The sequence below is a fragment of the Gorilla gorilla genome, chromosome 18, assembly GCF_029281585.2.
Source record: "Gorilla gorilla gorilla isolate KB3781 chromosome 18, NHGRI_mGorGor1-v2.1_pri, whole genome shotgun sequence".
Taxonomy (NCBI): domain Eukaryota; kingdom Metazoa; phylum Chordata; class Mammalia; order Primates; family Hominidae; genus Gorilla; species Gorilla gorilla.
Genome location: NC_073242.2, coordinates 7,621,525 through 7,644,039, shown reverse-complemented (window position 1 = coordinate 7,644,039; position 22,515 = coordinate 7,621,525). Strand labels below are relative to the sequence as shown.

Sequence of the window (22,515 nt, the reverse complement as noted above, 5' to 3'; positions counted from 1 at the left end):
CTTCCCTCAGTCCACACTCCCTGAGTCAGGGGAGGAGAGAGGGCCAGTGTCCTGGGACAGAATTATTTCTCTTCTGAGTCTGAGAATGTTAGAAGTTACTGGATACCTGTCACAGAAAGGAGAGTGTCCGCTGTGCTGCAAGGACAGGAAGGAACACACGTGATGAGCCCTACTTTGTGTGGGGGGCACGTGAGGCACTTGACATATTTCACCTGATTTACTCTTTTTTTTTCTTTTTTTTTTGAGACATAGTCTTGCTCTGTCGCCCAGGCTGTAATGCAGTGGCGCCATCTCGGCTTATTGCAACCTCCATCTCCCAGGTTCAAGTGATTCTCCTGCCTCAGCCACCCGAGTAGCTGGGATTACAGGCACCTGCCACCAGGCCTGGCTAATTTTTATATTTTTTGTAGAAACGGGGTTTCACCATGTTGGCCAGGCTGGTCTCGAGCTCGTGACCTCAGGTGATCCGCCTGCCTCGGCCTCCCAAAGGGCTAGGGATTACAAGGATGAGCCACCGCACCCAGCCTCATCTGATTTACTTCTGATAGTCACTGTATGAGGGAGAGAGGCTAACACAGCTATATTTGCTTTCTGAAATCATGTTAACGTTCCCTTAGTTTCTAGTAATTTTCTGCAGTACAGAAACGATATTACTATTTGCTGGCAATTCATAAATGAATGAAAGAGTCATGGAAAGCGGGTTTGATTTCCCTGCTATTAAAATCACTGAGCTTTATCATTTTGCAGGTTTCACATGCAATCTGCATATGTGACAATAGCACCAAAATTACGCTAACTATAAACACAATTTTGTGATAACAACCTGTTAGCTTTTACGGTGGCAATTACTGTCAGTGCTCTGAATGACAGGACCGCCGGTTCTGAATTATGTTTTCGTTTGAAGCCTCCAAATCCATGTAAGTACTCTCAGCACAGTGATCTGCGTGTTCTTCACAAAAGATTGTTTCAAAGAACAGAAAAGCTGTCTTCATCTTCTCCTAATCCTGGACATTAGGAATGTGTTTTCAAAAACAAGCCTCAGCAGCTCACGCTGTCATCCCAGCACTTTGGGAGGCCGAGATGGGCAGATCTGTTGAGCTCAGGAGTTCGAGACCAGCCTGACCAACATGGTGAAACCCCGCGTCTACTAAAAAATACAAAAACTAGCTGGGTGCGGTGGCAGGCGCCTGTAATCCCAGCTACTCAGGAGGCTGAGGCAGGAGAATTGCTTGAACCTGGGAGGCGGAGATTGCAGTGAGCCGAGATCGCTGCGCCATTGCGCTCCAGCCTGGGCGACAGAGTGAGACCTTGCCTCAAAAAAAAAAAACCCCAAAAAACCAAGGTTCTGATGATGTGTGTTATAATCATGGTGGATGGTCATTCTTTAACGAAGGTGAAACACAAAATATGATTATGCTTTGAGGCGCGAAGGACTTTCCACAGATCTGTTTTAACAAGGGGCAGCTGAGTGGCGTCTGTTCCACAGGCGCTTTTAGACGCAGCTATTGTAATATACCTAATGAGCAGCGTTTTGGTAGCTAATTGTGATCTGAAAACATTGGCACAGTCATGGTGCTGGGTATTGATCGACTGCATTTGTTGTGCCTTCTAGCCTGATGAAAGATTACTTTTTTAAGCCGCCCATTAATCAGTTCAGCCTGAACTTCCTGGATCAGGGGCTGGAGCGATCCTACAGGACCAGCTATCAGGAAGAGGTGCGTTCATTTCTCCTTGCACTTTTACTAAAGAATGTGTTCGTTGTTCTCACAGGGTCATTCACTGTTAGTTTTGTGCTTTACCAAGGGATGGGAACACGAAGGCGAACATTGATTTCCCACACTCTGTAAACCCTAAGTGGCAACTGTACATGAAATGTCTCTTTGCAAAGGAGGAAAAAAAACCTTTCTTTAGTCCTTTGTCTTAAAGCGCAGCCTCGCCATTACTAGACCCTTTCCTCTGCCGTGGCAGCTCCAGGCTATCCCCAGCCTTGGAAGGGGCCCCCACAACCTGCCCTGGAAAGGAACCTCCCCTACCTGCCCTGGAAGGAAACCCCCCCACCTGCCTTGGAAGGGGCCCCCACACCTGCCCTGGTAAAGGAACCCCCCCACCTGCCATGGAAGGGGTCCCCCACCTGCCCTGGAAAGGAACCCCTCCCCACCTGCCCTGGAAAGGAACCCCCCCACCTGCCCTGGAAGGGAACCCCTCCGCCTGCCCTGGAAGGGGCCCCCACACCTGCCCTGGAAGGGAACCCCCCACACCTGCCCTGGAAGGGAACCCCCCACACCTGCCCTGGAAGGGGCCCCCACACCTGCCCTGGAAGGGAACCCCCCTACCTGCCCTGGAAGGGAACCCCCCCACCTGCCCTGGAAGGGAACCCTCCCACACCTGCCCTGGAAGGGAACCCCCCACCGACCTGCCCTGGAAGAGCCCCCGTCCCACCTGTCCTGGAGTCTTGGGTGAGACTCCTCTCTGTTGCCCTCCCTGCTTTCTTCCCCTGAGAAGGGCCCAGGAGGCCTTCACCTCTCTCTAACTCCAGCTCCATGTTCCCTCTCCTGCCCCCACCGCCTTAACCCCTTGTACTTGACCTCTCAGCCCATCACCCAATCCCACTTCCTCCAAGAAGCTCTCCCCGACCGCAGACTGGATTGTACTTCCCTTCATACACTTCCTTCTCCGTGTGTGCCCCATTTTGGAATCTTTCCGTGTGTGGTTCTGGATTCATGTTCCTCCCTCCCTAGATGCTCAGCTCTGTGAGGTGGGACCCCCGTCTCTCTCCTCCAGCGCCTCCTTACAGCCTCCAGCACAGTCCGAACACCCATCTCTCTCCTCCAGCCCCTCCTCACAGCCTCCAGCAGAGTCCCAGCGCTCACAAGTGCTCCGTAGGGGGTTGCTGGAAGGAATAATACAAGAACCTAGAGCCTGGTTTGAATCCTGGCGGCTTCCAGACTGCATTCTCTCCTCTGGGCCCAAACCTAACCTCTGAGTGTTCCCAAGTCAAGAGTGGATGCCCACCCCCCCCCCCCCCCTCCGGAACAAAAGGGATTTCTCACTCTGATTCCCTTGGTTCCTCCAGCAGGTCTTCATTAAACTCCGTGGTGTCCTGGCTTGGGCTCTAGAGAGACCCTAGTGAGCCCAGTAGAGCCAGTTCATGCCTTGTGGGGTGGGAGGTGCCCCCTTCCGTCAGCCTCCAAGGGACAGTGAATATCCATTAATGTCCCAGACATGGCTCCCGGAGTGGACTTGCAAGTTGGCAGTTGGCTGGTTGGTGGCCTGTAAGGCAAAATATCGTCTCATTTAATCCTCATAGCAATGCTGTAGGGAAGTTGATGATTATCCTCCTTTTACCAAAGAGCTGACGCTGAGAAAGGCTGAACAGGTGGCCGCGGTCCCATAGCCGGGGTCGGACACGAGTGGTCTGGCTGCCAAACCAGGCGTCCGGGCCGCTCCTCGCCCTGCACTGCTGAGCCTCCCAAACAGCAGACACCTTTGCCATCCCTTCCTCCAGGCACCAAATGTATGCTCGGCCTCTGCTCTGCCAGGGACTGTTGTTGGTGCTGTGGAAGGGGGAAAGACGTGGCGTGATGGGGAGCAGGAATTAGAAACAACATCCCGAGCTGGAGGTCTGCGAGTGCCCTGCCAGCACACGGCGAGGCACCAAGCCCAGGCTGGGGGCTCCAAGGGGGGAACTCCTGAGCCTGCCTCAGTGGGGGGACTAGGAATTAATGGAATGTAGGATGAGGGAACATTCTGGAGCGTGGGGCCAGCACCCACAAACGTTAGAGATACCAAAGAGCCCGGTTCGTCCAGGGAGTTGCAGGCGCATCCGGGGCAGGGTGGGGCGGGAGTGGCAGGAGGTGGCAGGGGCCAGGTCACGGCTCCCATGCCATGGACTTTATGCCACAGGCCATGGGGAGCTGTTGAAGTATCTGGAACAGGTTGTGTTACAAAGATCACACAGCTCACACCTGTAATCCCAATTACTCAGGAAGCTGAGGCAGGTGGATCACTTGAGGCCAGGAAACAGACCAGCCTGAGCAACATAGTGAGACCCTGTGTCTTCCAAGAAAAAGAAGAAAAACATGGCCGGGCGCGGTGGCTCATGCCTGTAATCCCAGCACTTTGGGAGGCTGAGGCGGGCGGATCACCTGAGGTCAGGAGTTCGAGACCAGCCTGGCCAACATAGTGAAACCCCGTCTCTACTAAAAATACAAAACTTAGCCAGGTATGGTGGCGGGCGCCTGTAATCCCAGCTACTTGGGAAGCTGAGACAGGAAAATCGCCTGAACCCGGGAGGCAGAGGTTGCAGTGAGCCGAGACCATGCCATTGCACTGTTGCACTCCAGCCTGGGCAAGAAGAGCGAAACTCCGTCTCAAAAAAAGGAAAAAAAAAAAAAAAAACATGTATCAGCTGAGTTTTGGAGGGTGATAAGAGTGTGGACAAGACAGGAGGCCACATGACAGGTGGGAGGCTGTTACCGAAACTCAGGGCAGGTGGCCACAGGGTCCCGGTGGGGAGGAAAGGAGAGATGCCAGGACAAGGGAGCCTCCCAGCTGGCCCGCGTGTGGGGACTCATTGTGCTGGGGGCTCCACGTGGGTGCGTTCTTAGCCGAGCATCCCACCGCCCACAAGGTGCAAGTACTGGTTTATCCCTGGTTTTGGATAAAGAGACTGAGGCATGGACGCGTGGGTATCATAGCTAGTTATGGTGGAGTGGCCTTGAGCCCAGACAGCCCGGCTGCAGAGCCTGTGCTCTGATGATGGTGGGACGGCCGCACCCGGAGGCCCTGGGATGTGGGTAGTGAGCAGGGCGGAGCCTGGCCCACGGTGACCTGGCAGCCAGTGGCACTGTCCCTGGATTTGGAGCCCATGGGGAGAGAGGGCGAAAGAGTGTCATGATGTGGGGGAGCATTGTTCTCAGTGGGACTGGGACAGGTGGCACTGCCGGGATGCACAGGGGTGGGGCAGATGGGCCTGGGGAGCCTCTGGCATCAGGGCCAGGGGTGGCCCAGAGGGAGAGGCTGTGGCAGGGACAGGTGTCCCTGGCAAGCAGCAGGGCAGGCAGGAGAGACTGCAAGGGAGGTGGAGGGAGGAGCGGGGCCTCTGCCAGCATCCATGGATGGGGCAGTTCTACAGAGGAGATGGCAGCCCCAATCAGGAAAGGCCCTGTACCCGAGCCCTTGGCTTGGAGGGTGGGAGATGTGGGCTCTCAGAAGGACAGCAGCCCACGTGGAAACCTTCTGGGCTCACATGTGGGCAAGGCAGTGATGTCTTAGGGACATCACATGCATGCACCCGGCCCTGACTCAGACCCCTGACGGGCACTAGATGGAGCCCCACAGAAAGGGGATGTGCGTGTGCCTCTGCCAAGGTGAGTGGGCATGGGCAGTGTCGCCCCTGAAATTCCTACACCTGGCCGGGTACAGTGGCTCAGGCCTGTAATCCCAGCAGTTTGGGAGGCCGAGGCAGGCAAATCACGAGGTCGAGATAGAGACCATCCTAGCCAACTTGGTGAAATCCCATCTCTACTAATCATACAAAAATTAGCTGGGCGTGGTGGCGGGTGCCTGTCATCCCAGCTACTCCAGAGGCTGAGGCAGGAGAATTGCTTGAACCTGGGAGGCGGAGGTTGCAGTGAGCCAAGATCGCGCCACTACACTCCAGCCTGGCGACAGCCAGATTGCATCTCAAAAAAAAAAAAAAAAAAAGGAAAAGAAAAGAAAAATGAAAAAAAAAGAAATTCCCACACCTTCTGAGGGGATTCCAGGGCTGGGACCTGACTCGCCCTTCTGGGGCACTACAGAGCCTCCAGCTTCCTTGGAGAGAATTTGGAACCAAACCCTAACCCCCAGGTTGCCCTGGCGGGGTCCAGCCTGGCATCAGGGCTGACTGGCAGCCTTGCTCCCACCATCCAAGCTGCCCCTCCTCCCCTCCTACCTCGTTCCTGGGAGTGGTCGAGGCACCCGGAGCCAGTTTGTCCCAAAGAACGCACACCGCACCCAGGGCTGCGATGAGAACTTTCCGCTCCGTGCGTCTCCAGCTCCTGCCCTCAGCCCCGAGCCTGGCCGGGATGCTGAGTGGACACCCATGGCCTCTCAGGGGTTGCCAGAAGGTTGCAAGGCCAAATGGAAAGCAGCTGAACTGGCTACATCCCTTCCTCTCCCAACCACAGCCTCTGCCTTTGGATCCTACACCTTCCTCTAGGTTAGGGGTACACTCACGAGTCAACCGGTCCATGCCAAGTCCTGGCCTGGCTCCTTGTTCGCTGTGTGCCCTAGGGGTAGCCCCTGGCCTTGGCCTCCCAATCTGTACACCGAGATGGGTGGTAGTTCCTGCCTGTGGGGTGCCGTGAGCATCAATGGAGATCGCACCTCCCCAGAGCCTTGCAGGGCCTGGGCCTGGTCACCTCTTGGACGTGTCAGCATCATTATTTCTCCCCCTCAATTGCCGAACACTAGTGTGTGCCTCTCTAGTGTACTTGGCGCACCTGCCTGCGTTTCGTATCCCTGTCCCTCCCACCTTCAGCTGTGAGCTGCCCAAGGGCATCATTTCGTGTGGGCTCTGGCCCCCAGCACAGAGCGATGATGTGCCACTTAAATCCCTGTCAGCCACTTCCGCCACGAAGCCCTGCTTTTGCACCTGCTGAACCTAGGACTCTGCCATGCAGCAGGACCGCCCTGCACATTGCTCTCGTCCGACTGCCTTACAGATGCAGGGACCTCATCTGTGCCAGTCAGTAACTCATCTTGCAGCTAAATATATAACGTGTCTATGAGAATGTGCTGGGTCATAATCAGTTGCTCTGTGACCCTGGCAGGGTTTTTTCTGTGTTTTTTTTTTGTTTTCGGAAACGGTATAATTCTGCAGTGGTGTGATCATAGTTCAGTGCGGCTTCAAACTCCTGGGCTCAAGCAATATTCCCACCTCAGCCCCCAAGTACCTGGGACTACAGGCACAAACCACTATGCCCAGCTAATTATTTTATTTTTTGGTAAACGGGGTCTCGCTATGTTGCCCAGGCTGGAGTGCAGTGGCATGATTATAGCTCACTGCGGCCTGAAACTCCTGGGCTCACACAATCCTCTTGCGTCATCCTCCTGAGTAGCTGGGACCACAGTCACGCACTGCCATGCCTGGCTAATTTTAAAGTTTTTTGTAGAGATGGAGTCTCACTGTGTTACTCACGCTGGCCGGGAACTCCTGGGCTCCAGCGACCCTCCTACATCAGCCTCCCAAAGTGTCGGGATTACAGGCGTGAGCCACCGTGCCCAGCCCCCTGGGCAAGTTTAACTTCTCTGTGCCTTGGACTCCCCAGTGTTAAATGGGGTAGTAGAGGGAGACAGCCCTCCGAGAGCCTTCCTGCCCTGTGCCTGGCCCAGAGCAGCAGCGCTCCGCACGTGTTGCCTGTTTCTCCATCTGAACTGCGCTCCTGGCCGCCCATGGCCTCCCAGTCATTCTGCTCCACTCCTGCTCCACACAGGTCATAAAGAACTCCCCCGTGAAGACGTTTGCTAGTCCCACCTTCAGCTCCCTCCTGGATGTGTTTCTGTCGACCACAGTGTTTCTGACGCTGTCCACCACCTGCTTCCTGAAGTACGAGGCAGCCACCGTGCCTCCCCCGCCCGCCGCCCTGGCGGTCTTCAGTGCAGCCCTGCTGCTGGAGGTGCTGTCCCTCGCGGTGTCCATCAGGTAAGCGCCGCGTGGGCTGGGTCTCCAGCTCTGAGCCGTTAGCTCCCTCTTCTGGCTCCATGGCTTATGGCTGAGCGGTTGGACTGGTCCCCAGCCAGCTGTCCCTGCTGGCTGATTTCTGGAGATGGGTCCCCGTGTCCTCCCCGAGCCCTGTGCCCCGGCATCCTCCCTCCCTGACGTTGGCCCAGATGCGGGGGGACCACCTTGCTGGAGGGGGCGGTGCCTCCACAGCCCCAACCGCTGCCAGCTTTTCCCCAGATTTCCAGGGTCAGAGACTGCAAAGGAGAAGGTGAGAAGATAGGAAACAATCTGGAGGAAGGAAAGGAAAAGACATGAGCGGGGGTAGATGATCAGTGGGCCTGGGTCAGCAGGCGCCTCTTCAGAGTACCGGAGCCAAACAGCATCTCCACGCACTTGCCTCAGGCAGTGGTCTCTTGGGTGTGACGCCAACAGAAGAAAGAATAGAGAAGCCCAACTTCCTCAGAAGTTAAGCTGTTGTGCTACAAAGAACACCATCAAGAAAGCGAAAGAACCCACAGAACGGGAGGGAACACTTGCAGATCAGGCCTCGGACAAGGTCTAACGTCTAGAATGGATAAAGAGCGCATATAGCCTGAAAATAAAAAGACAGCTCATTTTAAAGGGGACAGAGGCTCCGAGTAAACCACAGGTGCGTCTTGGGAAAGCTGGGCCCTCGGGACCAGCCTGGCTCCTTGAGGGAGCTCGCAGCGGCTCTGTATTCCTGAGCAGGCAGGTGGCCCTGTGTGGTTTCCGTCCTGGGCACCACAAGCCCCTCGGGTGGTCCTGTCACCCTCAACAGGATGGCTGCCGGCCTAGCAGAGTCCCACTAGCAACGGTGCCCCGGAGCTGGGCTTCAGACAGACATGGGGAGGCAGCCCTGACCTTGAGCATCTCCTGCCCTTATCCAACATCCCAGGGCAGAAATGAATGGCTTTGAGTCTGGCCTGAGGTGCCGGAATGCTGGCTTCTCCCATCTGGGGTGGGCAGGCTGGGATTCCTGCCCCCTGCTTCCCACCTGCGCTGTACCCAGGACCCTTTCAGCTTCCTCCGAGGCTGCCATCGGCCATGCTCTCTCTGGCGTGTGCTCAGTGTTTCCCAGAACTGCCTGTGGGCTCACTCCCCATCACCCCCAGCGAGCAGCCCTCTTCCTGGCACAGCCTCCCCTCCTGCCTCAGTGCCTTCCTGTGCTTCTGGGGACCCCTCCCAAAGGAGCCGTTGCCTGCTAACCCTTTCAGGGTCCACTTCCCCAGAACCCAAACCAGACATCCTCAGGCCCCTGGTTGGTTTGTTTTTCCTCTTTAAAAAGATCAGCTTTAGGCTGGGCATGGTGGCTCATGCCTGTAATCCCAGCACTTTGGGAGGCCGAGGCAGGTGGATCACCTGAGGCTGGGAGTTCGAGACCAGCCTGGACAGCATGGTGAAACCCCATCTCTACTAAAAAATACCAAAAAAAAACAAAAAAAATAGCCAGTCTTGGTTGTGGACACCTGTAACCCCAGCTACTCGGGAGGCTGAGGCAGGAGAATCAACTTGAACCCAGGAGGTGGAGATTGCAGTGAGCCGAGATCGCACCATTGCACTCCATTCTGGGTGACAAGAGCAAAACTCCATCTCAAAAAAGAAAAAAAAGATCTGCTTTATTATGATATGATTTATATACAATAAACTCATTCAAGTGGACAACTCAGTGATTTTTAGCAAATTTGAAGAATTGTATGAATATCACCACTATGTAACTATCGGGCACCTCCATCACCCCAAAAAGAAACCCATCCTCATGGCAGTCACTCCCCCAGGTCTGCCCTCCGTGGCCCACCCCCAGGTTTTCCTCTAATGTGGGTAGCTGTAGCGTCTTGAGGGCTCTGAGGCCAGCATTGTCTCCATGCCTTTTTACTTTCACCCTTTAGCTGTTATTCCCTGCTCCTTCAGACCCAATTCTAAAGCGTTGAGGGCAACCCCGGTGTAGACTGCCAAGGGCTGGGGTGAGGTGCGCTGGAACTGCCTGCACAGACATACTCCCCAAGCATCTGGTGAAGGTGGTGGCTGCTGCACCCCTGAACAGGCCTGTGGTGGGATTTGGTTCCATTTACCAGGAATCGTCAAGCCTGGGAGAGGCCCAGACCCTGAAAGGCTTCCCTGGCCCCTCTGAGGGCCGTGTTGAGGACCCCAGCTTGACGGGAACCTGCGCTGTGGGGTATACGGGCACCCCATCCCTTTCTGTACAGGAGGAAAGCCACGCGCCTTCTCAGTGACTGGCCCAGGCCCCACCCGTTGCCTCCAGGAGGCTTCCTGCATCTCCCTCTCTGCTCTGCCCCAGCAGGCGTGAGGTCTCATTTTCAGATCCCTGCAGTCTCAGGGACCAGCATGAAGGCCCCCTCCGACCTCACATCTTTCCTGCTGCTGACTGGGAACTTGGTTCCGTCTATCCCCCCTCCCAGGGCCTCTGTATTCTGCATATTTGTGGTTATTCTTGGAAGTATTCCAAAGTCTTCATTATCCTTTAAATATCAGGAAGCCAGGGCTGTCCAGGACCCTAAAAGGGTGAGGCTGTGCCTGCGTCCATGTGGGGAATGGCTGGAGAGTGAGCGTTTCCTCGCCTGGCCACACCACGCAGCCAAGAGGTAGAGGCATGGTAGGTGTTCAGGCCCGAAGGCTGGGGGAGGGGGGCTCTGTGCTAGAGGCTTTTCTGCCGTTGAGTCACAACAGCGGCCCCCGCCCAGCCTCTTCTGAGGCAGGGACAGCAGGCCTATCCCCAGCTCCCTGGCAGCAAGCTTGAGAGAAGGACTGTCTCCCCACGAGGACCCCACACCCTCTCTTCACCTCCCCATGTGGCCCCACCATGGCCCAGGGGTCCTTGGACTCAGCCAAGACCTGTTCCTCCTCCTCACAGTGGTTCTTGGCCCGCACACTCAGCTGCTTCTTTATGCAGAAACTTTTACTGTGTCAACATCACACTCCTGAAACGGAGCCCACTAGACACACGCCTGCAAAAGGAGTCAGTGAATACAGTCGCTCTGCTTAGAAGGACAAAGCCTTTTAAAATGAAATACGTGGTGCTGCACCCCACGTACGACAGAGCCCCGCTGCCTGGAGGGTCCTGAAGCCGCCAGCTGCAGGTGAACATGCACGATGAACATGACAGCCCGGGTGCAGACGGCACGCGTGTGCGGGTTTGGTGGTCTAAGCGCCACGAGCCAGGTTCAGCCTGTGGTGTGATTTTCTGAAACACTGATGATGATGCCCCAAACAGAGCAGAGACCACTGTCACTCAGTTTCCACAGGAGCTGCGCTCCAAGAAAATCCAGGGTGTGTCACCACCACCACAGAGCACCCTGTTTGTAGCTGGGACACAGCCTCTGGGCTAAGATGCTGTCAGCAGCCTTCTGCCTTTGCAGGTGCCCGGGGGCGTGGCTGCTGTGTGGGGTGCAGGGCAGAACCTCCCTGGGTGGCACCTGCCCACACGCAGGACAGCTCTGTCCCTGCCGCCTGCCCACCGGCTGCCAGGACCGCCTCTCCTGCTGCGACAACTGCACGGGCTCCACAGAATTCCAGGACGCCTCCAAAGCTGCCCCCGTCAAGACCTCCTGGCTCAGAAGCTGATGGGAGCAGGTGACGGCAGCGTGGTGGCCCCCAGGAGACTCTCCTCAGGGCCTCTGATACTCTCACGTGTTCTGTTAGGCGAGCGAAGTGTGTGCTCTTCGCAAGCATATTTTATCACAACGCAACATGTGACCCTAGAATCAGGTACAATGAGCTAAGCCTGGCTTCCTTGCCTTCCACCAAAAGTGAGGGAGGTAGACCCCCACCCCACGCCTGCTCTCACGCCCATCCCAGGGGCAACACGGGAGAGAGCAGAGGGCGGCGCTGGCTGCGGCCTCACACCTGTCTCCTGGCCGATGACCCACCCCGGGCCCTGTCACTCCTGCTAACCCCCATCCCTCTCGCAGGATGGTGTTCTTCCTGGAGGACGTCATGGCCTGCACCAAGCGCCTGCTGGAGTGGATCGCCGGCTGGCTACCACGTCACTGCATCGGGGCCATCCTGGTGTCGCTCCCCGCACTGGCCGTCTACTCCCATGTTACCTCTGAATATGAGACCAACATACACGTAAGTAAAGGCTCAGCCGTTTTATTTCCATGCTCTCCTGTACTCCCTAATCTCTCTTTTCTTTAAATCACTTGGGATAGCAATTTAAAAATAAACCCTTTGGCCAGGCATGGTGGCTCACGCCTGTAATCCCAGCACTTTGGGAGGTGGAGGTGGGCAGATCACAAGGTCAAGAGATCGAGACCATCCTGGCCAACATGGTGAAACCCCGTCTCTACTAAAAATACAATTAGCTGGGCATGGTGGCGGGCGCCTTTAATCCCAGCTACTTGGGAGGCTGAGGCAGGAGAATCGCTGGAACCTGGGAGGCAGAGGTTGCAGTGAGCTGAGATTGCACCACCGCACTGCAGCCTGGGTGATGGAGCGAGACTCCATCACAAAATAAAATAAAACAAACCCTTGAAGAGGCACGAACTCTTTTACTATCCTGAGCCAGCTTTTTTAGAAGCCGACTTAGCATCGGCCTGCCCAGATGCTCACGCCCGGGCAGTGGCCAGGCTGGGGAGTCCCCGGTGGGCACGAGTCCCTGCCAGTGTGGCTTCTTCTTCATCAAGTTCCAAATCAGTTATTTTCCTTCACGTTTTACAAAGAAGCGTCTGTCCCACCTTTCCTAACCATGCGAGAAGCATACCTGGCACACAGAATTGACTTGTGCCCGGATCGGCTGCTGCTGATCAGGAATGGACCTGTGCTAAACTCCATGGAGAGGGAACCAGCACGGCCGTGGGAGATGATCCTTCTGGTGCAAGTGAGCATGAGGTTCCGGGCGGGCTGATGCTGTTTGATTCTTCAGCCCCAAATCACATCTCACTGGGCCCCAAGGAAAAGCGTTTTGAAGGAAACTGATCACACAGCGTTTCTCAAACGAGGAGGCCTCCCTTTCCTTTCCACGAAGACACGTGCCATTTCCCGCACCTGCAGAAGAGTGTGATGCCATGTGAACAGGGAGCCTCTCGCTGGGTAGGGAACCTAGAGGCTTGATCTGTCCTTGACACTGCCCACTAGCAAAAGTAAGACTGACTGCAGATAGTGAGCAATTAGCTGGTATCGGTGATATTTTTAGATTACACAGAAAGATGGATTAGGTCGGGAGCGGTGGCTCATACCTGTAATCCCAGGCACTTTGAGAGGCCGAGGCAGGTGGATCACCTGAGGTCAGGAGTTCGAGACCAGCCTGGCCAACATGGTGAAACCCAGTCTCTACTAAAAATACAAAAATTAGCGAGGTGTGGTGCCGGGAGCCTGTCATCCCAGCTACTCAGGAGGCTGAGGTAGGAGAATCACTTGAACCAGGAAGGCAGAGGTTGCAGTGAGCTGAGATCGCACCACTGCACTCCAGCCTGGGCAACAGAGTGAGACTCGGTAAAAAAAAAAAAAAAAAAAAAAAAAAAAAAAAAGGAAACATGGATTAGTGGCGAATGTTTTGGTGGCCCGGGTATAGCAGGGGTGGGGGGAGGGCCCTGGGTGGCTGTCCTAACCCTTCGCCTCTTGCAGTTCCCAGTGTTCACAGGCTCGGCCGCGCTGATTGCCGTCGTGCACTACTGTAACTTCTGCCAGCTCAGCTCCTGGATGAGGTCCTCCCTTGCCACCGTTGTGGGGGCCGGGCCGCTGCTTCTGCTCTACGTCTCCCTGTGCCCAGACAGGTACGCGGCCAGCACTGCTTACAGGCACCAGGGTGCGTGGCCACCTTGCCCGAGGTTGCGTAGGGCCTGGCTGCATTTGCACATTGCTTCTCACACCCCAATAGAGATATTTCCCATCATGACCCAAAATAGCTTTCAGCACACATCATACCAAAGAGCTAATGAGATGCCCTCAGAGTAATATGCAAAAGACAGAAAAAGAATATCATTTAGAACAGCACTCTGGGTAGTTGAATGTAGACATCCTGGAAAACATAATGCTGCCATTGCATTATACCGAGGTGACTTCTGATGAATGGACTGGAATCTAAGAAAGTAGGACCTGAAGGATTTCATAGAAGATGGTCAAGGCCATGAAAGAGCGGAGGTGCAGGTGGATGTGAAGGTGGAGAGGAAGCTGGTGCTGACTTTCCTTGAGTGGGGTAGGGTTCATGAACCAGGACAGGTCACAGCCTGGAAGGAGGAGGTGAAGACATAGGATGATCTTGCAAGTCACCTGGGGCTTATTTCAAAATATTATGTCAGGCTGGGCACAGTGGCTCATGCCTGTAATCCCAGCACTTTGGGAGGCCAAGGCAGGCAGATCACCTGAGGTCAGGAGTTCAAGACCAGCCTGGCCCACATGGTGAAACCCTGTCTCTACAAAAAATACAAAAATTAGTCAGGCATGGTGGCGTGCACCTGTAATCGCAGCTACTTGGGAGGCTGAGGTAGGAGAACCGCTTGTACCCGGGAAGCGGAGGTTGCAGTGAGCTGAGATTGTGCCATTGCACTCCAGCCTGGGTGACAAGAGTGAGATTCCATCTCAAAAACAAAAAATAATAAATAGGTCAAAATAGTTCCCCATATGATGTCATGAGACATAGGATTAATGACCAGTCACTGAACATAGGTCTTTTATTTTGAAATCCTCTACATACCGAGGAGGACGTTGGCCTTCAAAACCGTATCACTGGTAGGTGCTGAGGAATGGGATGGCGCAGACACAGAAACAGGAGTCAGGGAGGCCGGTAGACCTCTGGGGACAAGCCCAGTTCTCATCATTGTACTACAGAAAATGTAAAAACTTACAGGATGGCAGTGATAGGTGCTATATTTAAAATATTTGCCATTAGCGACATCCAGTAAGATCCCTATCTTTCATGTGTTGCACTAACTGAATAATTCTTGATTTGTTAAAAATAAGTCCCAGCCGGGCTTGGTGCTCACGCCTGTAATCCTAGCACTTTTGGGAGGCTGAAGCGGGTGGATTGTCTGAGCTCAGGAGTTCAAGACAGCCTGGGCAACATGGTGAAACCCTGTCTCTACTAAAAATACAAAAAATTAGCCAGGCATGGCGGTGTGCACCTGTGGTCCCAGCTACTCAGGAGGCTGAGGCAGGAGAATTGGTTGACCCCGGGAGGCGGAGGTTGCAGTGAACCGAGATCACGCCACTGCACTCCAGCCTGGGTGACAGAGCAAGACTCAGTCTCCAAAAATAAAAATAAAAAATAAGTCTCAAATTGCCTATTACACATTTGCTAGTGGTTTCAGGGTATTTTAAGCCTTTTCAACTAAATGTGTTGTTGGAAATACAGTAATACCTTGTATAGCAGAATGTAAGCAGTGAACAATTTATTCAAATATTTCGTGATATCTTAAACCCATTAAGCTTCCATTCATGTAATAAATTTCTCCCAAATATTGGGCTTTTCCTATAACTGCTTATAAAAATGTTTCACTATTAGTGTGTATTGAAGCCTGTTTACAATTACAGAGGGTTTAGGTGCGCAGAATATTTTAAAGTCACATGGGACATTTCTTCCTTGTCCTTGCAGGAGATCTAACATTCTGGCTCCCTGAGTTATTAAGAGAACCAGAGGGACCCCTGGCATTTCCGAAATGCCCCGTTGGAGTGGCATTACTGTTGCCAAGGACCTCTGCTTGAATTCATTCAAAAGCACAAAATGATTCCATTTGCCGCAGTATTGTCAGTATCAGACGGAGTAGGCACAGGGTGTCTTTGGTTATTAGCAAAGCAACAGTCCAGCCATGGGCAGTGTGAGCATCCGTCCTCAGTTTACTTAAGAAAAGAATCACAATACAAAAGATATTTAAATTCCCTGCAAATTAAGATCAAAAAGGGAATTTAAAATAGGACTGTCATTCAGTACTTGAAACTTTAATGAATAGATTAAGCAAAATAAAGCAGACTTGGATTTTTCTGAAGGTATGGCCATCTAGAACGATGGTCATGATGAGCTCTTTCTCGAGAGTATGAAATCCAGCAAACTGCTTTTTACCTTTTAAATCCATCACAGGTCCCTCATCGGGCATTCACCGTGGCCTTTAGTCATGGCTGCGGGGCTTTTCCACCTGGAGCTGGAGAGCCACAGTGATGGGGGACCCCTCTGCTGCCTTTGTGCCCAGAGTTCAAATAGCAGATCTGGGGTAGGGATGATGGTTGAAGTTCCACTCGGCCCAGAACTCCTCCATCCACTTGAGGCCTCAGAGCCCCTAATCCCATCACGGTTGCTAAGCCTTAGCAGGATAGAGAGGATGCGGGATGGTAAACAAAGACATAAACTCAGCTTTACCAAGGGAACTGCCCCCAGCATTGGGAGACACAGACGTGAAGAAAGAGGTGGGAGCAGGTGGCTTTATGTGGATGTACAACCACGTCTAAAAAAGGAACATAGTTTGTTCAAGCTCTTCTCAGGTTGCCTTGTGGAATGCCTTCTTTGCTCTTTATAATAATATTTTTCTGCATTTTAATTTCAGTTCTGTATTAACTTCGCCCCTTGACGCAGTACAGAATTTCAGGTAAGCTTTTAATATTGCACCTCTGTCTGAATAAACGAGAGTGACTGTATTACCCTGCCCATTTCGAAGCTTCCTGAAAACAATGGGATCTTGAATAAAATGAACAATATGTGCATTCTTAGAATAGAAAGTGGAAAATATCTCCTCGTTGAACTGTATCATAGTTATAATGTCTAATGGGGAAAATAAAATTAGTTTTATTATTTTAATAAGACATTACAGTCATGTAATTTTATGTAAGACTTTCGCATGCAACAAAGGAAATCTCGCAAATCAAAGAAAAAAGTTATTTTGTAAAATATTTTAAAATAACTGACTTGAAATCGGCCAGGCACGGTGGCTCACGCCTGTAATCCCAGCACTTTGGGAGGCCGAGGCGGGCAGATCACGAGGTCAGGAGATGGAGACCATCCTGGCTAACACGGTGAAACCCCATCTCTACTAAACAAAATACAAAAAATTAGCCGGGTGTGGTGGCGGGCGCCTGTAGTCCCAGCTACTCAGGAGGCTGAGGCAGGAGAATGGCGTGAACCCGGGAGGCGGAGCTTGCAGTGAGCCAAGATCGTGCCACTGCACTCTAGCATGGGTGACAGAGTGAGACTGTGTCTCAAAAAGTAGTAAAATAACTGACTTGAAATCCAGAATACTAAATGTTTGACCTTTGCTTTACTATAAACATCAGAATAAATTCTAAATAAATTGAAGAGTCGGAAATAAAAATTAAACTATATAAAATCTAGAAAAAGTAAAATTCAATAGTTTTCAAGCCTCTAAAACTGAGATAACTTTCCAGGCTTACAAATAATAAATAAAACCACAATGAAAAGATGGACAGCTTTGAGAGGAAGGGAGAGAAAATCAAAGCACAGAGAAAAAGACCGGGCACAGTGACTTCCGCCTGTAATCCCAGCACTTTGGGAGGCCAAGGCAGGAAGATTACTTGAGGCCTGGAGTTCTAGACCAGCCTGGGCAACATAGCGAAATCCTGTTTCGGCAAAAAATTGTAAAAATTAGCCAGGTATGGTGGTATGCACCTGTAGTCCCAGCTACTCGGGAGGCTAAGGTGGGCTTGAGGCCAGGAATTTGAGGCTGCATTGAGCTGTGATGGTGTCCTTGCACCCCAGCCTGGTTGTCACAGCAAGACTCTGTCTCAGAAAAAAAAGGCCAGGCACGTTGGCTCATGCCTGTAATTCCAGCACTTTGGGAGGCCAAGGCAGGTGGATCACCTGAGATCAGGAGTTCAAGACCAGCCAGGCCAACATGGCAAAACCCCGTCTCTACTAAAAATACAAAAATTAGCTGGGGTGGTGGTGGGGCACCTGTAATCCTAGCCACTTGGGAGGCTGAGGCATGAGAATTGCTTGAACCCGGGAAGCGGAGGTTGTAGTGAGCCAAGATCGTCCACTGCACTCCAGCCTGGGCGACAGAGTGAGACTCTGTCTCAAAAAAATAAAATAAAATAAAAGATTCATTAGCAACTGTAGTTGTCAATAATAAATAAATTAATTGATTATACATTTACTCAAATATTACAACTGTTAAAATGCAGTAAATATGGAAAACATTTAAGATTTTCATTTAGTAGGTGAAACTATATATGTACTATAGGTACAACTAGGCATTTATATATAGTAAAAATTTGTACGAGATTTATACTTAGGATATAATGAATGAGTGATGATTACAGCTGTAGTACTTAAAAGTAAAGCACCTAGCATCTTTTTTTAACCTTTTACTGATGTGTATGTCAGTATGCACAGAAGAGTACCTGATCATAAAAGGACAGCTCAGTGCATTTTCACCAGAGAACACACCCATTTAACTACCACCCAGACCAAGAAGTAGAGCATTACCAGTACCCCAGAAGCCCCCCAACCCCACTGCTGCTGACCCCCTCTCCCCTGACCTGACCACCTCCCTAGGGGCAGATTTTAAATGGCACTGAAATATACCAGAGTGTCAACCGAAGCCACGTTTGGCTGGTTAGGACTGCAAGTGATGTTTGCTTGCTATTTTTTTCAGTTTTTCAATCCCTCTTCTCCATGATAACGGATTACACTGTATTTTACTCTAACTTCCACTTATGACTTATAAATTAACTCCTGCATTTAGTCACATGAAATGCCTCTTTTTGAGCCAGGCGTGGTGGCTCACGCCTGTAATCCCAACACTTTGGGAGGCTGAGGCAGGTGGATCACCTGAGGTCAGGAGTTCGAGACCAGCCTGACCAACATGTTTGTGAAACCCCATCTCTACTAAAAATACAAAAATTAGCTGGACGTGGTGGCAGGCACCTGTAATCCAAGCTACTCGGGAGGCTGAGGCAGGAGAATTGCTAGAACCCGGGAGGCAGAGGTTGCAGTGAGCCTAGATCGCACCACTGCACTCCAGCCTGGGGGACAGAGCAAGACTCCGTCTCAAAAAAAAAAAAAAAGAAAGAAAGAAAAAGAAATTCTTCTTTTTGAAGTGGATCTTTGCTATTTGAATTTAGGAATAGGACCGGCTCCTTTGTTCCTTTGGTATTAAAATAGGAAACACACATTCTAGCTGGGAAGCTGTCCTCGAACCTGTTTGTTACAGATGCCTTCTGTTGCGAGGCAGCCTGCTTGGTTTCTGAGTGCACTGCTGTGTATGATGGCTTTTCTTCCATGGAAGCAAAGGTGGAAAGCAAACGCTGTGCTCTGCCTTCCTCTCCCTCTGGCACTAGCCCATGTGCTGCTGTCCCTCCTCTGCCTGGAGGGGCCTGGCCTGCGCCCGTCTCGAGTCAGCTGTGCTGCTGGCTCCGGCTCCCGCAGATGAGAGCGAGCTGCACAAGCGATAAGTGATTGAGAAGCCCAGATACAGTCTCCCATTTCCACCACAGAGACTGGAAACACCCCCTGCACGTGATGGGGATGTTAGACCTTGGTGACACCTGCTCCTAAAGGGGACTGTTCTTGGTGTCACCACTTTGAGAAACCAAAAGAAAGGTCAACTCCTAGCCCGACGAGCTGGGCTCACAAAACCTTCCCTCAGTCCATATTCTCTTCCTGCTCTATTTACAATCAACCAGAGGGCTCACGGAGCTGGGCAGAAATATGTTTGAGTCATCATCGTAACGAATGGTTATTTTGCTTAGTACTTGAGATGTAGGATATGTAATGTCATCTGTTTCAATAGCAGTTCACAAAATGAGTCAGTGAAGCACAGGGTGTCTTCCCGCGGAGGACTCTTGGTTCCTGGTCATAGGCGTTGAGTCACGGAGCCCGTATCAGGGCTCCCAAGACCAGCCCCAGGTGGACTCAGGACTCCGCAATCTGCTCTCTCACTGCTGTGATTACAGCGAAAAGACATAAGGCAGAATCAGCAAAGGGAAGGGTGTGTGAGTTGACGTTTGGAGGAAGCCGGCACCAGCTTCCAAGAGTCCTCTCCCGGTAGAGTCACACGGAATGGGCTTAATTCCTCCAGCAGTGAGTGGTGACAACACTTGTAACATGCTGTCTACCAGGGAAGCTCATTAAAGTCTCGGTGTCCAGGCTTGTATTAGGGGCTGTTCAGGTCCCCCGCCTCTGCCTAGCACGTGCCTAAATTCCAGACTTCCAGCAGGAAAGCGGGTATTCAGCGTAAACCTCCTTATTTATGCAGTGTAGGCAGTGTGAGCGACTCTTATCAAGGAATGGCAGGAACCCTCCCCAAATCCCAGCTCCCTGGTGCCAGCCACCACCTTTGCAGGCAGGTCTTTCCAAGGATGGCAGCCTCAGGCCTTTCCTGCACGGAACCTTAGGCTGGAAGGGACGTAGCCATGCTCCAGTCCATCTTCACAGCTTACAAGCGAGGAAAATGAGACCCAGAAAGATGGCATGGCTTACCCAAGATTCTGAAACTCCCCCGCGGTCCAGCCAGGATGGGGCCCAGGGGTTCTGTTCCACCCACGGCCAGGGCTTTTGGCGGTTGTGCTTCACAGAGGGCCGTGATGGCCACACAGGTCAAGCTCATTGTTTTTTAATATCCCAAGAACAGTTAGTGAAACTTATTAGACACTTTGATTAAAGAATTGAGCTTTTGGCCGGGCATGGTGGCTCGTGCCTGTAATCCCAGCACTTTGGGAGGCCAAGGCGGGTGGATCACCTGAGGTCAGGAGTTCCAGAACAACATGGCCAACATGGTGAAACCCTGTCTCTACTAAAAAATACAAAAATTAGCCAAGTATGGTGGCGCACACCTGTAGTCCCAGCTACTGGGGAGGCTGAGGCAAGAGAATCACTTGAACCTGGAAGCGGAGGTTGCAGTGAGCCAAGGTCGCGCCATTGCGCTCCAGCCAGGGCAACAGAGCAAGAAAGAAAAAAAGAAGAATTGAGTTTTGGCCGGGCGTGGTGGCTCATCCCTGTAATCACAGCACTTGGGGAGGCTAAGGCAGGCAGATTGGCTGAGCTCAGGAGTTCAAGACCAGCCTGGGCAAGATGGCGAGACCCTGTCTCTAAAAGAAAAAGAATTGAGCTTTCCAGTGTGATGGAGCTGTCTAAACTGTGGATCCGCCAGTCGCATATATAAGTATATAGTGACCAAGCCCATTATTGCATCAAATCAACTGGCCTACTCTGTGCGCGGGAGGAATGCATCAGGGTACAACATTTACATGAACAGAACAGTCACGGTGTTGTAAAAAAGAAAAATACTAGAATGCAGTTCAACAAATGTTAATAGTGATTGCCTCTGGATGGCAGGACGATGGACGAATCTTTTTTTTCTGTTTTTTTCTACATTTTCTATGATGAGTAGGTAGTATTTTTAAATGGGAAAAAATGTATTCCAGCACACTGGGGAGGCAGAAGCAGAACTGTTTGAACCCAGGAGTTTGAGACCAGCCTGGGCAACATAGTAAGACCTCATGTCTACAAAAAGTTCGAAAAATTAGCCAGGTGTGGTGGTGTGTGCCTGTAGTCCCAGCTAATCTGGAGACTGAGGCGGGAGGATCGCTTTAGCCTGGGAGGTCAAAGCTGCAGTGAGCTAGGATCGCACCACTGCAGTCCAGCTTGGGTGACAGAGATAGACCCTGTCTCTTTAAAAAAAAAAAAAAAAAAAAAAATATATATATATATATATATATATATATATATTCCAAACAAACTTTAAGAAATTGTGCTACTCAGCCAGGCGCGGTGGCTCACGCCTGTAATCCCAGCACTTTGGGAGGCCGAGGCGGGCAGATCACTTTAGGTCAGGAGTTTGAGACCAGCCCAGCCAACATGGTGGAACCCCGTTTCTACCAAAAAAAAAAAAATACAAAAATTAGCTGGGCCTGGTGGTGCACACTACTCAGGAGGCTGGGCCGCAAGAATCGTTGAACCCAGGAGGTGGAGGTTGCAGTGAGCTGAGATCACACCACTGCATGCCAGCCCGGGTGACAGAGTGAGACTCTGTCTCAAAAAAGAAAAAAGAAAAAGAAAAAAAGAAATTGTGCTACTCACCACTCATCTGCAGCCCCCTGACCATGGCTGTCTCCATCAGTGCCACAGAAGTGGAGACAGCCCTGCTGAAAGCAGGCTCAGTTATCAAAGGGAGCAGAGGCTGGGCGCGGTGGCTCACGCCTATGATCCCAGCACTTTGGGAGGCCGAGGCGGGTGGATCACGAGGTCAGGAGTTTGAGACCAACCTGTCTCTACTAAAAGTACAAAAATAATCTGGGCATGGTGGCGTGCACCTGTAGTCCGAGCTACACAGAAGGCTGAAGCGGGAGAATTGCTTGAACCCAGGAGGCGGAGTTTGTGGTGAGGCGAGATCACGCCACTGCACTTTAACCTGGGCAACAAAGCGAGACTCCTTCTCACAAAAAAAAAAAAAAAAAAAAAAAAAAAAGCAGAAACTGGTTCAGCCTTGTTTAGAAGGGCAATTTGGAAATTTCTAAGGAAATTCTAAATGTGCAATATTTAAAATGACTCAGCACTTCCATACGCACAAAGATAGGGGTAGGGAAATATTCCCTGTGACACTGTTTGTGGTAGGAAAAGACAGACTCGGGCCCAGTTCCATCAGGAGGAATCTGGTTAAATTACAGAGTTTCCAAGTGCTGGAACACTGCACAGCCATGAGAAAATAATGGCACTGGTTCAGATGTTAGCATTGTCCTGAGTGATTTCAGCAAAAAGAACTAACCCAGAATCAGGGGAGATGGCATCTTGTCAAACTTTTTTATACAGGTAGAGAGTATAGAACTCATGAAAGCTATTGGTAAAATGACAAGTTTATTGGATTAGAAATCTAAGAACCAAGGCCGGG

The 22,515-nt window shown here is 51.8% G+C and overlaps 1 protein-coding gene across 2 annotated transcripts in view; it reads left to right on the top strand.

Moving 5' to 3' along the window:
• The window catches only part of ADCY9 (adenylate cyclase 9), a 151,859-nt gene that overhangs the window by 123,562 nt on the left and 5,782 nt on the right, over positions 1-22,515 (top strand). For both annotated transcript variants that reach the window (XM_063699972.1, XM_063699973.1), the window contains exons 6-10: positions 1,613-1,715; positions 7,479-7,687; positions 11,656-11,815; positions 13,310-13,458; positions 16,219-16,260. In XM_063699972.1, coding sequence (XP_063556042.1) covers positions 1,613-1,715; positions 7,479-7,687; positions 11,656-11,815; positions 13,310-13,458; positions 16,219-16,260 — 663 coding nt within the window. The remainder of the gene's footprint in view (positions 1-1,612; positions 1,716-7,478; positions 7,688-11,655; positions 11,816-13,309; positions 13,459-16,218; positions 16,261-22,515) is intronic.